Raw genomic sequence first — 18,906 nt, 5'->3', positions numbered from 1 at the left:
AGGAAGGGGTTCCCTGGCCTAATACTGGTTCTTGGGTGTGCACAAGCTGGAATTTTCTGGATACAGTTGGCTCAGTATCATGCCTGGGCATTCTGCCAACATTTGCTTCTAAAGCTGATGAATCGTCTTGTCTTCTTTAGCAGTCAGGGCCCGTGCACGCCCACTGTCCCGTGCCTCCCCCCCCCCTCCCCCCCCCTGCCATCGCCACCCTATTTTGGCCTCCTTGCAATAACACTGTTCCATCACTGATTTTCTGCCTCATACTCCCTTGAGCCTTAAAGGATCTGTACTTAGCATCCACACCATATAGGAATAAAGAAATACCTTTTCCAGACCATGCTGCTCTGCCCTCATAATGCTCTTGGGGCCTCGCTAAGTCTGGGCTGCAAAGCAGTTTCCTTCTAAAGCCCCAGGAAGGAAAAAGCAAAAGTCTTTTTAGTCCTAGTATGTCATTTGACTGCCCTGTCCCAAAGTCCCTGGTCATGTTCCACTGCTCTGGCCTCTACTCCATCTACCCCCATCCACAGGACAGGACACACATATTTCTCCCCTTTGTTCTGTATCTCACTTCCTACTTCCTTTCATTGTTTGGGACTTGAATTTCTTAATGGGATTTTAATTTATCTGGCAGACTGAAATTGTCAAACCTGGAACATGTTTACGCAGTAGTCATTGTATTTGGACTATACTAATAACCTCTCATTGACTCTGTTTAATAACTGGGTTTAATAACATAATTCAAGAATGAGCGTCAGTCCAGAGAATGGTGTGGATTTGTAGAAAATACTCTGTACCAACAAATTTCAGATGGTTTTACAGGTACCCCATCATTCCCCGCTCCCACTGGAGGGTAAATAGTAGTGATGGTAAACATGGGTAGAGTTCATTTATCCAAAAGGACTTCTTCAATATTCTGCTAATCTTTTTTTTTTTTTTTAATATATTTTATTGATTTTTTACAGAGAGGAAGGGAGAGATAGAGAGCTAGAATCATCAATAAGAGAAACATCGACTAGCTGCCTCTTGCACACCTCCCACCAGGGATATGCCCGCAACCAATGTACATGCCCTTGACCGGAATCGAACCCGGGACCTTTCAGTCCGCAGACCAATGCTCTACTGCTGAGCCAAACTGGTTTCGGCTCTGCTAATCTTCTTTCCTGGAGGAACACCCATGCCTCTGGTTGACCGCAGGAAAGAAAAGGGAATGGCTTCTGAGAAAAGTGGAGGCTTTTGCTCTCTGTTTTGTCTCATGTTCAAAGGCATCAGTTGCACCACAGTCATGAGTGAGTGGGTAACTGTGAAGAGGTTGTGCACTTCTTGAATTGCATTTCCTCCTGCCATGTAGCTTATCCTAGCCAGAGGGAGATGAGTTGTACCTGGTAAATGTTGGTGCTAGGGTCAAGGAGAGGACACCATGTAGGCCTTTATAGCTCTGCCGTCCTCTAACCCAGTTTTTACCTGAGAAGTTTGCCCTGGGGTAGTATGTAATCACACAGCTATTAATAACTGGGAATAAAGTAGAACTCAATTCCTAACTCCTAACCTGTTTCTCCCTCAGATTACCCATCTCAGTAAATAACGTCACGATCCACCCAGTTGCTCACACCTAAAATCTAGGACTCATCCCAAGTTTGTCCTCTTCCCTCACTCTTCACATCTAACCCATCAGCAAGTCCTGCTGGTTTTGCCTCCAGAATATTCCCTAATTACGTTCATTCTTTGTCTCCACTGTTATGGCCCTTGTCCAAAATCCATCATCTCTCACTTGAATCACTTCAATAGCCTTCAAACAAATATTCCTTCTTGTTACTCTGGATTTTCTCCCACCATGGAACAGCCAGGGTCATCTTTGAAAAATTCAGATTTGATCATGTCATCTCCCACTTAATACTCCGATAGATCTCTCCTTGTGCTTTTAGAAAATACAAGTTTGTTGCCATGAAAAAGCTCTATGTGATCCCCCTTTCCATACCTTTCCATCCTCTTGACTCACACTGACCCTCACTGACCATGCTCCAGCTACACGTTCTGGTCCTTGAACACCCCAGGCTTGCTTTGCCTCAAGACCTTTGTACCTGCCCAGCCAGTATGACTCAGTGATTGAGTGTCAACCTAAGAACCAGGAGGATGCAGTTCAGTTCCTGGTCAGGACACATGCCCACGTTGCGGGCATGATCCCCAGTGTGGGGTGTGTAGGAGGCAGCCCATCCATGATTCTGTCTCATCATTGATGCTTCTATCTCTCTCTCCCCCTTTCCCTTACTCTCTGAAATCAATAAAAATATATATTTTTAAAGACATTTAAAGAAAAAACGACCTTTGTACCTACCAAGCACTGTACCAGAAATACTCCTTCCTTTCAAATATACCACCCAAACTGTATTAACTGCTCCCCTCTGATCACCCTCTAACATATCAGCCTACTTTGTTTTCCTTATAGGACTTAAAATCATCAAATTCATCTTTCTTATATGTTGGCCTTTTTTAATGTTTTTATTGATTTTTAGAGAGAAGAAGGGAAAGGGAGAGAGGGAGAGAAACATTAAAGAAAAAGTAACATTTATCAGCTGCCTCCTTCTGGGCAGAACCTGACCGGGAATTGAACTGGTGACCTCTTAGTGCATGGGTTGATGTTCAACCACTGAGCCACACGGATCGGCCTGTGTTAGCATTTCATTGTCGGTCTCTATTAGAACAACCTCATTAGTGCCTGGAAGAGCTCCTGGTTCAAAGGGGCACTCAACAAATAATTGTTGAACAGATATACAATAGGACCTTGTATCTTACTTTGCTTGTGTTTTGGGTGTATGGCTCACCCAGAGAATCCATTGTAGAGGAAGGGAGACTGGTAGTGCAGGATTGGGGCTGGTCCCATAATACCACTAAGTGCCATAATAAATAATTTTGAGTTCTAATGTAATGCCTTTAAAAATGCCCTTTGTAGATTTAGCACAAGTGCTGAGACCACAGTAGAGATCTGGGCAAGGACTCTTCCCAGGCCCCTTTGTTCACAGTCCCCACACCACCCTCGCCGTTGCCAGGCACACACCCTCTTTCTTCTGCCTTCTTTATGAGCACATCTCGCCTCTGTTGTGCACACTGCTTGGCCCTCAGTGTGTCACACTCTCATGTATCACACCCTCAGTGTGTACACACAGACACTCCTCATAATCTCAGAACTCTTTCACTGAATTTTACTTCAGCTTTATTTTGCTTGAGGGCTCAGGGTAAGGGTGGGCTGCACACATGGACTCTCCGTTGAACACAGATGGCGGGGCTGAGCTTCGTGGGCATGGGCAGATACATCAGGATATTCTTGCTGTTCAGGCTAGCAGTGCCCAGGGGCCCTTCCATGTACACAGGACAGGAATATACAGGCAGGCCAGTGAAGGGTGGCAGGTCATTGGTGTCCTGGGCCTGGGTGCTGACACTGACTGGAGGCAGAGGACTGGGCTGGCTGGTGGGACCATCCTTCAAGGCTCCTGCTAGCGGATCCCACTGGGCATTCCAGAGCTGTAGCCCAATCAGCAGCACGGCCCCTGCCTCTGGAACCATGGGCTTTGGGCTGCTCACCACCTGGGAACACCAGAAGCTGGTCAGGCAAGGCTAGGAAGATACGGGGTTTTCCTAGAGTGGGATCAGGGAAGCAGACGGGGCCACTGAGGGGGACAGGATCACCAAGCAGCAAAGTAATTTAGCTTCTAAGTGTAATCAGGAAGGTTGAGGGGGTGGAATTGGAATTGAAGGGGCTGCTGGAAGATACCTGAAGGTGCAGAGGGCTGCTGTTCAGCTCCTGATATTTATGGGGGAAATGCCTAGAGCTGAGGCCTTCGGCGCCAGGCACATTCGAGCTGGGCATGTAGTGGTCAAGGGGGCCCGTAGCAAAGGCGGCCTCCCAGCGCAGTGACAGCAGCAGGCGGTGTGGGTGGCGAAAGGCTGATAGGTGAAAGATGCGCTTCGGTGCCGCAGTGCCCGCGCCCAGGTAGCGAACTAGCTGCTCCCCCCGGCGCGACAGCTGTCGCAGCCAGTGCCAGGGCGGCTGCAGCCAGGCAGGCGCATGGCGCCTCCAAGGCAGGGGTAGGCGGCCAGTCCACAGAGCGTTGGCCACCGCTACACAGCGTTGGGAGAGGCATGTGTGTACTCCTTCCAGCTGTTGTGACAGGCAACTGAGGTCCTCCTGCAGCGTGCTCACCAGCTGGCTCAGTTCCTGCACTTCCATCTGAAGGAAGCCCTCCACAGCTTGCCCCACATTGAGCCCCATCTTCAACCACCCGGCACCAGAGGCACCAGACTCTTGGTGAGTGGTCTGGGTCAGCAGAGCCTGCAGCGACTCCAGTGTCTGCTTGGCTAGAACCAGGCGCTGCTGCAGCCGCCTTCGCCTTTTGGCGTGTCTGGAGCCACCTGGCGCAGGCACCCAAATGAGTGAACACCGTTGCAGGGCACGCAGGAGAGCGCGACTCTGGCGTCGCAACAGCCAGGCCTGGGGTCCAGCACTCAGTCCACAGGTCCTGGGTTCGGGCGGTGTGGGCAGTTGGTGCATCTGGGCCTTGCATTCTGACAAAGCATCCAGCTCCTCTAGATCTTGGAGGTGGAGGTAAGGAGTGAGAGACAAGGTGGACTCAACCCACCCCAGACCCAGGGGAGTAGGCCTTTCTCTGACAGGTCCAGCCATCTCCCCACAACTGTACGAAGACCACCCCCTCCTACTCCTTTGTTGCCATGCTGTTCACATTCCCAAGAGGATGGCACTACACTGCCTTTCCCCACCCCAACACAGATACCTGATAGAGCTTACCTGGGCTGGGTATCAGAGTGGCCAGCAGATACTGCGGGGTGTGTGGTTGGTCCCAACTCGACCTGCTGGGGCTCAGGCAGGCATGTATGAGGCTAATCAGGGCCTCCCTGTCCTTGTGGTCTCCCACGGGACCTCCATAGAAAACTGAAGCTGAAGGTGAGGGTAGAGCCCTCAGTTCCAGACCCGCCAGTTTCCACCACTTCCCAAACCAAAGCTATAAATGATGTGCCAGACTCAGTACTCCCACCTCCACCCCTTTCCAGAGCTGTCCTGGGGGCAGATGACTACACGGGGGACAGGAAGGCTCTCACCAGCCAACTCCTCCACGGCAGCCTGGGGATTGCTAAGGCTGGCCCACAGCTGGTCTTGCATCTGAAGGACCTGAGTCAGGGTCACCTGATTCCTGGGGGAGAGGAGAAGGAAGTAGGGTTTCAAAACTATTTATATGCTGAGAACTCACATCTTTCCTCTCTCCTGAGCTCCTGACTCATGTGGGCTCACTAGTCATTGCCACTTGGCAACTCGAATACAACTTGCTTTCAGTAGAAATCATTTCCCTCCACACCCACCACCCAATTGTTCAAGGCAGAAATCTGGGAGCCATCCTTTGACTACTGCTCTTCCTCATCCAATATATACTCTCTACCTCTGCTATGACTACCCTAGTCCTACCACCATGATCTCTTTCCTCGAGACTTCCAGAGTCTTCTAAAGCTATTCTGCTTGCCTCCAGCACAATCCTGTCAGGCCTATCCCTACACAATGAAGCCAGAGTGATCTTTCCAACGGACAAGTAGGGTTGTATTTCTTCTCCTACTTAAAACCCTGCAGGGGTTTCCTACTGCCCTCAGTATAAAATCAGTCTCCTTGCCATGGTCTTAAAGACCCTTTACCACAAGCTTCACCTCTCCCCCTTAACCCCCAGCATGTCCACCGTAGGCACACTGTTGTCTTCTCCCTCCTTCTGAGTTTAGTTCCCTCTGCTCAGAAAAGCTCCATCTCCACTTAATCTGCCCCTGCTTATAAGACTCAATTCAAAGCGAGATTCCCCAAGTCCGTGGAGAAGGTTTCCTTGGCTTCCCCCTGCCCTCACACTTTGGTGCTCCCCAGAGGCGAATCCAGCCTGTGGGAAAACAATGTCTGCCTCTGCTGGAAGCTAATTCCAGCAGGTCATAAATGCAAGAAGCTTCCTCAAAAGGCTGATGGAACCTTGAGGATTGCCTGCTGGAAGTGGTTAAGAGCGTTTCCCCACACCTAAAGATATTTGGATAGATGATTCCTTGCTGCCAGACAGTCAAGGGCATTTTACTCTACATGTTATTGCCTCCTACTGGCCAAACACCTGAACAGCCATAGGCAGTTCCCCCAATCTGACAATGGATTCTGTATACTAAATCTTGCCTTTGATTTGTATATCTACTTTGCCCTTGGACAATTTGTGTTAATAAAAAGCAAGGGGTCTAGAGTTACAGAAGGACTTGGACTTGGTTTCTTTAGTTAAGTCTTCTCTGGCCCCCCAAAATGCCTTCCAAAATTATGTTCCATCTCCAGGCTTTTTAATAATTTACAGCAGCCCTTCTCCAGATTCCTAAAATCCTTCTAGATACCAAGAAACACACACCAGCAGCTTCGGGACTGACTGACTGAGTAGAATGGGTGTGGTCCTCACCAGTGGCCCCTGTGTGCCTGCAGCTTCATTCCATAGAGCTGCCTGTGAAGTAGGAGGCCATGTAAGACGAGCAGAGGCATTGTCCTGGTAAGGGGTTGCACATGGAGTTCTTGCTGGGCTAGCTCCACATTGTCAAGCAAGACATGGCCCAGTTCCAGGGACTGCTCCCAGAAAACAGGCATGCAGTGATGAGTCAGCACAGCTGGAGAGGAAGGAGAGTGCTGAATCAGCACAGAACAATTGCCCTCTCCTCTTCCATCTGAGAGCCTTTGGGGCGGGGCTCCTTACCTGGTAAGGAAGCAATAGACTCTGCAGATGCAATAAGCCAAAGACGGAAGTCTTTGTGGACCATATTCCTGCTTGCAGATGAGGCTAAAAGCAGTTCTGACTCCAGGTCTGAGACTACTAAGGGAAGGACATGGGTCTGAAATTAATCACTGGGTAAAGAGGGTCAGACAAGTCTAGAGATTGGACTTGAGGCTAAGGGTTCAGGAGTCAGATACAGGGGACAGGCTTGAAGCTAGGGATTGGTCATGAGACCTGAGAGTTCAAGCTTAGGCCCAAGTGTAGGAAAGGGTCCTAAGAATGATCTTTCAGCAACAAACCCACCCTCGGCTCCATCCAGCAGTCGCAGCAAGGGCTGTAGCAGCTCTTTTGGCCAGTGAGGCATCAGGTGACAGTTCTCCAGCACCAGCCAGTGCCCTTTGTACATAGCCTGGTATAGAGTGCTGACCACATCAGAGACTGGGTTCCAGGCCTCAGAGCCCAAGGCTATCACCTCCAGATGTTTCTGCCCCTGAGAACCACAGAGAGATGTCAGAACAACTCAAGGTGATACTGGGGTGCCCCAAGGGACTCAGAGTAACACCACAATGACCCCAAAAGTCTCCGAGTAAGCCAGAAACGTCCATGAGAATGTTGGGACGCCATTCCCACCCCATTCTAGCCCATAGGAGCCTGGTTGCTTTGTGGCCAAGAGGTTGGTTCAAACCTGCTCATGCTGGTCAGCCAGTTTCTGGATGACAGCCAGGGGATGCAAAGTGGCTGTGGGGTGACCAGGTGGTGGCAACAAGACCAGCAGGGGCTGAGTAGCCTGACTCTGTTCAAAGGGTATGGTGGAAGGACCCAGATTCTCATCCAGGGGCCGGCCCAGGAGGCTGGTGGTGAAGTCTGCCAGGGCACCTGCAAGGCACTCGGGTTTCAGCACACGCCACAGGACCAGCTTTTGGAGGAGGCTGAGTAGATCAGGCCCAGGTGCAGGCCCCAGCACTGTGGATGACAGGGACAGGTAAGACTGCCAAACACTGGAGTGGCCTGCCAGGGATACACGCAGCCCCGAGAATGGGGGCAGCAGCTCTAACATTCCACATTCGTGCCAGGCTCTCATCCCTAGCCAGGCTGGTCGAGCCACACCTGGGATTGGCTTGCTAGAGCCCATGCTGGGAGAGGCTTCCAGTCCAGGCCAGAGTGCCAGCCTCTCCAGAAGTGGTGCCTTCCTTGTCTCACACAGCAGCGCCAGAGCACCCAAGGCACCTACCAAGGGCATGTGGGTCAGGCCCAGCGCATCCACCATGCTGTCCAGCAGCTGGCGGGTCAGCCGTGCCTTCAGCTGTAGCAGATGGCTGTTTAAGTCCTTCCCCGGATGGTTCTCACACTGCTTCATGCTGTTTAGAGCCCGCTTGGTGGCTGCCAGCCAGTTCTCTGGGCTCATACGGAAAGGTGGCAGCAGGTCTTGCAGTGGGCTAAGGGCCCTGATAATGGCTATCCCGTGCTGGACCACCTGCTGATAGGGTACCCACTGTAGCATCTCCTGCAGCTTCAGGTCTTCTAGCTCCTCGCGGTAGGCAAGCAGTTGACATACTTCTGCCTGGTCCCTTACCATGCCCCGCAGGAACTTGACTAGATGATGATCATTTGGTTTCTTGTACAGCAGCCTCAGCAGGAGCCGCTCCTGCACACAGTCATTGTTGCATGGATTTGTCCCTTTCCCCCACAGTCCCCTGCAGTCTCCACTCTTCTCCACCCCCATACCTGGGCCCCTGCCAAGCTCATCCCAGCCCATATGGCAGTCCCCTGAGCACCTGAACAGCCTCCACAACTTCAAGGGTATCCAAGGTTCTCATCTGGAGGTTCTGCCAGCGGCTCTCGAACTTGGGACACTCCATGCACAGGATTTCATGCAGCATCTGCTCTTCTAGGATGTCCATGTTCAGACCCAGATCCAACACATTCAGCACTTTCAGCAGTTCACAACCTAGCACTTGGGGTGATATGGGAGACCCTTGACCCTTTCCCTTGGCAGAGCCAGAGGATGGGGTGCACAGAGAGTGTGGTTCCCTGCTGTAGTCCTGAGCCCGTTCCGGGCCAGACTGAGTGAAGCTGGGGGCCTAGTATGTCCACAAAGCTGTGCTAGCAACTTACCCACTGGCCCTCACCTTTTTTCAAGGCACCAAGGGGGAGGGTGGTACTCAGGTAGAGACAGAAGCCAGGCTGCACCTGGGGTGGGCTCAGCTGCTCCCGCTGCAGTAGCCATGGCAGTTCTTGGCACCTTAGTCCCAGCTCCACATTGGTCAGTAGCACAGGCAGGCCTGTGAGGGGGAAGCAAGGACTCTCTACCCACCGTGCCAGCACCAGGCCCTCCATGTGCAAAATCTGGCTCTGATGAGCTTCTCTCTGACTGAGCAAGGCTCCCTCAGGGCTCTTGAACAGAGTTAGTGCCCAGGATGAAAGTGGGAGCTGAGGTCAGACTGGGCTGTGAGAAGCCTGTGGGTCCACAGAGTTGGGGGAGGACAGAAGGGAGATGTGGTGGGCAAGGATCAGTTCTTACCTTTGGCAGCTGCCTCCAGGAGCTGAGGACCCAGGTCTGGGTCAGAGCCTGAGAGTACACTGAGGTAGGGAAAGGGCGGAGACTGGGTGTCAGAGGCTGGCCTTGACTCCTGGCTCTCTGCCTCATCCTCCTTGTTCTCTTGCTCTTCTTGCTTCTCTTCCTTGTCTATCACCTCCTCCTTTCCATTTTCCTCTGCCTTGGAACTCTTTTCACTGTCGTCATCTTCCTCCTCTGCATCCTCTTTATACTCTTGACTTCTGTCGCCCTTCCCTGTGCAGAAAGATGCAGGGGAGCTCTTCTCAGAGGAGGAATTAGCCTGCTAGGGAGCACTGCCCACCCAAGGGCTCCATCTCATGAGGAACGTCGCTTAGGTTCCTTGGGACTCAGTTTCCTTATCTGCAAAATGGGGTTGCTATCAGGGAGCCCTGAAAGGTTACTGTGAAGATGACATGAAATAGCACATAGGAAGCACTTAGCTGGCACCTCGTAAGCAGTCAATAAATATCAGCTTATGGTTATTATTACTCTAAAATTCCAGGGAGGGATTCTGGTCAGCCCTGAAATTGACCCATCTCTGCCTTTCTGTGGGTAGAAGAGTCAGTGCATTTCCCTTTTTTGCCAAAGCTAATCTGTGACTAACAACTAAAAGAGTCGTCACTAATACAGAAATCAGTGCTCGTAAGTGTAACACCGGGGAGAGGGGGGAGAAAGGTCACGAGAGCCAAAATTCTGCCTACCACATCTGGCTATTCAGACTTCTGAAAGAACTTTTGTTTTCCTGACAAATGGAATGACTATCAGCGACTCTGACATGATGCTTGGAGGGATAGCAGCCAACTAGGTAACAGATTATCACAAATACAGTGGCTTAAAACAATAGAAACTTATCTCTCATAGGTCTGGGAGCCAGAAGTCCAAAATCAAGGTACTGGCTTTAAGGAAGATTCCTTCCTTGTCTCCTCCAGCTTCCAGTGGCTTCAGGAGTTCCTTGGCTTGTACCTACATAACTCTGCTATTTGTCTCCATCTTCACATGGCTTTCCCTCTGTGTACTTGTGCCTTCTCTTCTCTCCTTTTTTTTTTTTTTTAAATTTTACTTTTTATTTATTTCAGAGAGGAAGGGAGAGTTATAGAGAGATTGAAACAACAGTGATGAGAGAGAATCATTCATTGGCTGCCTCCTGCATGCCTCACACTGGGGACGGAGCCCGAAACCCAGGCATGTGTCCTGACTGGGAATCAAACCATGACCTCCTGGTTCATAGGTCAACACTTAACCACTGAGTCATGCCGGCCAGGCTCTTCTCTCTCTTATAAGGATACTAGCCATTACATATATGATCAACTCAATCTAGAGTGGTTTCATTTCAAAGTTCTTAATTACATCTGCAGATGCTCTTTTTCCAAATAAGATCATTTTCATAGGTTCCAGGGGTTAGGATGTGGATATATATTTTGGGGGTCCACCATTCAATCCACTACAACGTGATAATCCAACATGCTAAAGACCATAGAGCAGAAAGATGGAAGAATTTGGGTGCTTGAAGGCAACATGGAAGCCCTGTACTTATCTCATACTTATTATAATGTGAGCTAAACATTGCCGGGACCGGTTTGGTTCAATGGATAGAGCGTCGGCTTGGGGACTGAAGGGTCCCGGGTTCGATTCTGGTCAAGGGCATGTACCTTGGTTGCGGGCAGATCCCCAGTAGGGGGTGTGCAAGAGGCAGCTGATCGATAACTCTCTCTCATCGATGTTTCTCTCTATCTCCCTTCCTCTCTGTACAAAATCAATAAAATATATTTAAAAAAATAATAATAATGTGAGCTAAACACATCCCTGTTTGTTTAAGCCATGGTAAGTTGGGTTTTTGTTACTGGCAGTGAGCATTCCTAACTGATTCAGCACGGTGGAGGTTGGAGGAAGCCACTTTCCCTACTGGGAAGGTGGCTGGGCTGTGTGGTAGGTAAGAAGCTGCTTTATCTCATGAGACTTAGACCATGTGCTCACCGAACTTTAGTGGATTTATTAGAAGATATTGGAGTGTGCTAGCTACTTCTCTACTTAGATGAGAGAAAGTTTAAGGAAATTCCTTTCTGCTCATATCAAGCAATTTCAGACCACAGATGATAAGACAGTCAAATCTCTGACTGAGTTGTAAAAATGATCCTCTAACTCATGTTGCATGGAATAGGAAATTATGAGCTTCCTGATTCTCTAGGTCCATCCCAAGCACCTCTCTCCATGCACTCCCTACTTAACAAAGATAAATCCTTTGGATTTGGATACAGCCCAAAGTACTAGGGGCTAAATTTCATGGCCAACCAGCCTCCGCTCACTACCCAGACTATTTTCTTACTTACAGCTCTGAGGTCAAGGCCGAGATTTAGATGTGTGACAATTACACCAAAGCTTAGTGAAATTGGTGGAGCCCCCAGAATCAATGTTAAGAGACAGAAGCTAGAAGTTATGATTTAAACTCAAGACTGAGAATGTACCAAGGTTTCTTGCATTCTCTAATAATAGCTAATAGAGTCCTTATGAATGAAATCTGTAGTAAAAAGATGAGCTATTTAAGGGGGTTAGCCAGAAAAACCTCCCATCTGGTAACAAATTATCTGGGTCTGTTTAATTTTAAGGCAAATCCTAAGTTCCTATACATTTAAGGCAGAACAGCTACAAACAGGGGACTTCTTACTCCACTTTCCTTTCATAGGTAGCCCTGAGGGCAATGGGAAAAGAAAATTACACTAGTTATCAGAACCCCGGGCAGCTGACCTGGCTGTCTAAGAATTCCGTAGCCAGTGAAATAATGCTAATTATTTGTCTTACTATCTCTCTATCTGATACACAGTACAAGCTAGAGACTAAAATAGAGTGTTTCTTACCCTTGCCCAGGTTCTAAGCAGGAAGTTTATAGCAGTTATCTTGATTTGATTTTGCTTCATTTTGTATATCAGGTATGTTGGTTTGGTGAGATGGCATGTAATCTACCATAGGTTAAGAAATCACAAGGACCCACATCCAAATCTAATCAAGAGCAATGAATAGCATTCAGAGTTCCTGGTCTCAGAATTAAAGAGTGTCTGTTAGGTGGTGAATTCAAATGAGTTACACATGTGATTGTTATATAATGGGAAGTTTTATAATGGTGCATGGACACAATGGAAAGTAGTGCTGAATAGCCAAGGGAAGGACTGTAATAATGGTAGCAGTAATATATTAGTAGTAATAAAGACTAATGTTTTGGAGAACTTATTATATAGAGTGTTCCCCCCTCACCCCCCAAAAAATGTATACACACTTAGAATAATTCTAAAGGCGGTGTTTATTAAAATAAATTTCATTTTCAAAATTGGGCTAACAACTATTAAAGTGTATGTACATTTTGGGGGGACACCCTGTGTATTAGGCACTGTGCGAAACCATTTTATGTGAATTACCATACTTAATACTCACAACACTTTATGAGATGGATATAACTAAGACCCTAAATTTATTGCCAAATAAACAGACTTAGAGAGATTAAGTAACTTGCCTTAGGTCAGAGGTTCTCAACCTGTGGGTCCCGACCCCTTTGGGGGTCGAACAACCTGTTCAGAGGGGTCGCCTAAGACCACCGCAAAACACAGATACTTACATTATGATTCATAACAGTAGCACAATTACAGTTATGAAGTAGCAATGAAAATAATTTTATGGTTGGGGGTCACCACAACATGAGGAACTGTATTAAAGGGTCGCGGCATTAGGAAGGTTGAGAACCACTGCCTTAGGTCAACAGCTAGCAAGAGACAAATGAATGACCCAGACAGTCTGATTATAGAGCCTATGAAACAGACCCCTTTATCATACACCTCCTGTTAGAGATATCTGCTATTCTCATCCCTAACCCCTTCTTCTGGGAAATAAACACCCTCCCTTCCCTTAGAAAATGTTCCTTCTCATACTCCACCCAGATGGGTCTCTGACCCAAGCAGAGCCAATAGAAATACTTCCCCAGAATTCCTGGACATGGGGACAAATTTGGATGGTAAAGCTCTGAGCTGTTAGCCAAGTTTCCAGCAGTGCTAAGCCAACCAGGGAAGTGGAAGATCATGGACTGGTCAGACACATAGGTTCAGAATCATTGCCATTTGGGCCAAAAGATGTAAATGTGACCTAATTGAATAGGCTGGTGAAATCTGGGGTTCCTTGGCCACAAAAATGTAATTATGAAAGGAAATATCACTGTGGCTCCGGTGCCGGGCAGTTCCAGACGCCCGAGAAACCCTATGATCATCATCCCTGGCGTTACCTCCGTCCTCCGTGGGACCTGGGGTCAGCAATCTAGCATGTTCCAGAGGCAGTGGGTTCAGCCACATGAGGGCCTGCTTGTTGGGGTCAAGCACCAGAGGCCAACGGCAGCTGAAGTAGTGGGTGCGACTTCGCAGAAGCAGGGCTGCCAGGCGAGCTGACTTCACCTGGGGCTTCAGGTCTCGGTCCCACTGGAACTGTTCGGATTCAGAGCTCAGTAAGGACAGAAGGCTGAAGGAAGAGCACGTGGAGAGCAGGGGCTTTTTTGGTGGCCTGATGACAGGTTTCTGATTCTGCTTCAGGGCCTGTGCCACGTCGTCTGGGCCCAGAGTCTCCTGAAAGCCCTTACACAGAGCCAGCCACTTAGCCAGCAGCTCCTGGCGCCGTAACGGTGGGAAGGGACCCAGGTAAACGATGGCAGCTGAACACAGGAGGGCATCGCCAAACACGGTCAGGCACTGCCTCTTCAACTTCTAGTGTGGAAGGGAAAAACCAGAGGGCATGCAGGCCTGTGAGGAGGGTAGAGGCAGAGGGTCTAGCAGAAAAGGGGCAAGGCAGGATATGGAGGAAAGCATGGCAAGGGGGCAGAGTGAGACAGAGGGAGGCAAGGAGGGCACTGAGAGGAGGAGAAATGCGGGCAGTGGTACAGAAATGAACTTTGGGGGGACATCTGGGAGGAGCTGGTTACCTGGAGCTCCGAAGTCCAGGAATGCATGGGCGCAAGCAATGCAGACTTTATGGGCCACTGGTATGACTGGTCAGTCTGAGTCCAACTGAACCTCTCTGCCAGATGGCCGTGGGAAACCTGGATAGCTTCCAGCTGCTTAGTCAGGGCCAGATTGCGCTCCAGGGTCTCCTTAATCTGGAACTGGTAGTGGGCCAGTTGCGCCTGCTCCCGAGCCAGTGTCGCCTCTATCTGCCGCAGCAGCAGGCCTGTGGGCAGTCCTCGGAGTTGTGCCAGCCTGTAGCGCAGAACAGCCCAGAGCCAGGCGGCCAGGCTTGCTGCAGGTGCGCTTACTGCACGCAAAGCTGCGTCACTCATACCTGGAGCCTTCAGGATAGCCCGTAAGTTTATTATCTCTGAGTCTGTCATCTTCTCCTTGGGGAAGAACACCAGCTCCTGGGAGAGTTTATGTTCAAAGGAATGGAGGGGGAGGAGGGGAGGATGACATAGATACTCGGAACCTTCCTCCAACATTCTTACCTTGTCAAGTGTCCCTTTTACACCTCTGCTCTCCTCATCCAGGATGGCCCACACTCCCTACCTGATAAAAATCTTCGGTGCATAACAGCTGCTTGGCACTGGCCCAGCCTCTTTCACGGTGGAACAGGTCACACAGTGCATTGGTCACCCGGATCACAGATTCCGGTGGCGCTCGGTAGCTTCGTATCTCCTCAAAATCAGTCACCTTCAGCTGGCTCAGGGGCCCAAGAAATGCCTTGCCCATCTAAACGAGGACAAGTTCACTCCTGAAGTGAGTTCTTAAAAGTGCCCTCTTTGTTCAAGGTATGGTCAAGAGGGATCTTCTCCTCTTAGGAGCCCCCATAAAGGGGCCATTCCTCAAGCCATCTCATTACTGTTGTCCCCTCCCCCAGGAGACTCCATGGCAAATCACCCCATCCTCTCCCCTGGGCATCCTATCAGGAGCTGTCTTCTCCCGAGAGAAGAGCAGTTCAGGGCAGGCGACAGGAAGAGCCCACCTGCTCCAGGAAGGCCTCATGCTGAGCCCGCAGGGCATCCCACTGCTTGGTCAGGTTCCTAATGAGGATCTCCTGCTGCTTACACTCTGCCAGTTGCCGCCTGTACAGGATCTTGCTTTGCTCTAGTTGCTTACGCAATAAGTTGATTTGCTGTGAACAGAGACCCAGGCTGCAACTCCAGATCCTAGACCAGATGGGGGGAATACTCCAGGGAAGACTCCATGGGCTTGGGACTCCAGGACACTCTTCACTTTATAGTCAGAGTGATCAAGTTGAACTCCAAGTAAGCCACTGATATAGACTGAGCTCTGGAGCTGTCACTTCCTGGTCTGTGAGTGACGATGCAGCCCCATCAGGCTTCTCCTGACCCGTCATACAGATCCGGGCAATCTGAATTCAATGCCTACATGTTTCACCATTTTGCTACCCTTTTCTCTTATAAGACCCATTAGTGGCATTTGTCACAGAGACAGTTCTCTTCCTCTTGAAACATTTCCTCCCCCCTGAGTTTCATGATACCGTGTTCTCCTTTGGCTTTCTCCAACTTCTGTGGCTGCTCTTTCTCAGGCTTTTCCTCTGTCACCCCTTAAATATTCCTCAGCAATTTTTTCAGGACCCCTTCTCTCCTCACCCCATATTTCAATGTGCCCTCCCTAATCTCATGGCTTTTATTGCCATTTATACTTTAACAACTCCCAAGTCTCTATCTCTAGCCATATTTTCCCCCAAACCCTTCACCCTTGTATCCATCTGCTTAGTAGGAACTTCCTCTTCATTGTCTCACAGGCCCCTCAGACTCCACATGTCGAAAAAAGTATATATTGGCCTCCTCAGATCTCTTGCAATTTTACTCATCTATTCATGTGTTCTTTTTCGTAGAATTGTGGCAAGATAAACCCAAGTTTCCCAAGCCTAATTGCTATCCTGACTCCATCTCTTCTCTTTCCCTCAAACCCTATGTATTTCCTTTCAATTATACCTCCTAATGTCTCTCATGTCTATTCCCATCCCCAATATCCATCACCTATGCCTATGCTTTCTTCACTCTTACCTTCTATACTGGCTTCTACTCTTTTTCTTTTTTTTTAAATACTTTATTGATTTTTTTACAGAGAGGAAAGGAGAGGGATAGAGAGCTAGAATCATCGATGAGAGAGAAACATTGACCAGCTGCCTCCTGCACACCCCCCACTGGGGATGTGCCCCCAACCAAGGTACATGCCCTTGACCGGAATTGAACCTGGGACCCTTCAGTCCGCAGGCAGACGCTCTATCCACTCAGCCAAACCAGTTAGGGCATGGCTTCTACTCTTAATCCCCTCCTCTAATCATTTTCCATGCTGGAGCCTGATTGGTTTTTTAAAAACCAAATATCATCATCATCATGTCCCGTACCACACCTACCATTCTTTCATTTGGTTCACAATGCCTCAATGACCAGAAAGCCTCTACTCATCATTGCAACTTCTCCTCCTTTTCCTTTCCCATTACTCTACTCTCCAGTCATTTCTGACTTTCAGTTCCTCCAATGTGGCACACATTCTTTTGCGTCTGGAATTTTGCATATGCTGTTACTTCAGCCTGTGACATTCTTCCTCTCCACCCCCATTTATGCAAAATCTTACTTAATCTTCAGCTATCAACTTTGATGTACTACATTCATTTGTTTACATATTTAAAAAATGTTTTTGAGTGCCTTCTTTGGCACTATGCTTTCTTTCTTTTTAAAAAAATATATTTTATTAAGAGAAAGGGAGAGGGAGAGTTAGAAACACCAATGAGAGAGAAACATCAATCAGCCACCTCCTGCACACCCCCCACTGGGGATGTGACCGCAACCAAAGTACATTCCCTTGACCAGAATTGAATCTGGGACCCCTGAGTCTGCAGGCCGACGCTCTATCCACTGAGCCAAACCGGCCAGGGCATGCTTTCTTTAGAAAGTTTTTTTTTTGTTTTTTTTTTTAATACTTCAGAGTATCCTGGACTTACTCTGTCATTACACACTTTTAATTACTTGGACTCATTTATATCTTCCAGTAAACTAGGCACCATAAAAGCTAAGACAATGCCTTATCTTTCTTATTAGGAGGCACTCTCACCTAATAGTAATAGTAGTTAACATTTATTGACACTCTTATTATGTGCTAGCATTTTTAAATGCTTTACATGTAAGATCTCATTTGATGCTCATTCTAAAGCTCTCTGGATTTCAGTTTTCTCATCTGTAAAATGGGGGGGGGGGGGACACGGGAGGGAAAGGGAATGGCTACCTCAGAAACTTGTGGCAATGATTCTATATCTATCTATCTATCTATCTATCTATCTATCTATCTATCTATCTATCTATCATTTACCTACCTATTTATCTATATATCTATCCAACTAGATGTAAACATAATATGTAGATGTAGACCAGTGGTTGGCAAACTAGTCGACAGAGGGGCAAACTGAGGCTCGCGAGCCACATGTGGCTTGTGAGTCGCAATTTGCTGACCACTGATGTAGACATTGACATAAATATTAATGAATGCCTGGACAAAAAATGTGGACTTTAATTTTTGTTGAGTACAGTAATGAATAAATGAACCAACTGAATATGAGAGAGAAAAGAAAGAGAGTTATCCAGAATAACTTCTGGGATTTGGCTTAAATGACTAAGTGAATGGATAGTGCCATTTCTTGGGGTGGGGAATATTGAGAGAAGCACACACTTATCTTGGCTACTGAGTGAATGAGCAACAGATCTGATACTGATAGAGCATTCAGGAAAAGAGGAGGCTCAGAGGGAGAGGTGACCACGAGACTGTAATCCCTGCCCCATTCCTAATGGAATCTACAAAGACCTTGGGGAGCATTCTGAACTTCACACAGTCAAGCTACTAGGGGAAACCGGAAGCTACACTTGGGTTTCATGCGTTTAGAAGAATCAGCCAGGTCTCAGATGTGTTATGGGGAGTTTTGGATCAGCATGGAGCAGAGAGACCTCATGGGGGAAGGGGGACTCTCCAGGGTCAAGAACTAAGGTTCAGTTTGGTTGGTTCCTCCAAAGTCCCCTTTGGGGCTCCTGCATTATTGGACCATAGTCTTCTCCCTCTTACCTTGTAGGAGTCTTTCATCTCCCGTTTCATCACGGTGACCTGGTTGGTTTGGACATTGTGTCGCTCAAATATTGCTGTCAGATTCTCCAGGGCATTGTTGAACCTGGAGATACAGTGACCCAGTCAGTGTATCTGACCCAGGAGCAGAATGAGGTACAGGACAGGGAATGGGACCACTCACCGCTGAGCCTTGTTCTTCATCTGTAGGATCATCTGTTGTTTCAGCAGCATGAAGGTCTCCAGGAAGTCTAAGAAGGTCTTGGGGGTGACGAGTGGCAATTCAGGGCACAGGTGCCCATGGTAGCTGGCAGCCGAAAGGTGGATGAAAGCCATGGCTTTGGCCAAACTGGGAATTGAGGCCTGGAGGTCTGGGTACTTCAAGGTATCTGCAACAGGCATGACTTTAGCCTGGGCTAGTGAGTTTGTAGAGGAATGGGAAAAGAAAGGGGCCTTCTCCTGGCACTGAAAAGAGGGCAGAAAAAGTGAAGGGGATTCACTAGGTGTGTGTGTGTGT

General features: G+C 48.6%; 1 protein-coding gene across 1 annotated transcript in view; it reads right to left on the bottom strand.

Annotated features, from left to right (window-relative positions):
* Nucleotides 1-328: 328 nt before the first annotated feature.
* DNHD1 (dynein heavy chain domain 1) overlaps nt 329-18,906 on the bottom strand; it is a 56,902-nt gene continuing 38,324 nt past the window's right edge. Inside the window, 17 exon segments of the mRNA XM_084895673.1 lie at nt 329-3,579; nt 3,767-4,584; nt 4,799-4,948; nt 5,110-5,201; nt 6,468-6,669; nt 6,756-6,872; nt 7,077-7,263; nt 7,459-8,418; nt 8,549-8,727; nt 8,903-9,055; nt 9,295-9,610; nt 13,407-14,063; nt 14,279-14,710; nt 14,856-15,038; nt 15,292-15,534; nt 18,393-18,495; nt 18,574-18,778. Coding sequence (XP_084751799.1) covers nt 3,226-3,579; nt 3,767-4,584; nt 4,799-4,948; nt 5,110-5,201; nt 6,468-6,669; nt 6,756-6,872; nt 7,077-7,263; nt 7,459-8,418; nt 8,549-8,727; nt 8,903-9,055; nt 9,295-9,610; nt 13,407-14,063; nt 14,279-14,710; nt 14,856-15,038; nt 15,292-15,534; nt 18,393-18,495; nt 18,574-18,778 — 5,351 coding nt within the window. The 3' untranslated portion in view covers nt 329-3,225.

Source organism: Pipistrellus hanaki (genome assembly GCF_964339955.1).
Source record: "Pipistrellus hanaki genome assembly, chromosome: 9".
Classification (NCBI taxonomy): domain Eukaryota; kingdom Metazoa; phylum Chordata; class Mammalia; order Chiroptera; family Vespertilionidae; genus Pipistrellus; species Pipistrellus hanaki.
This window is presented reverse-complemented; position numbering and strand designations above follow the sequence as displayed.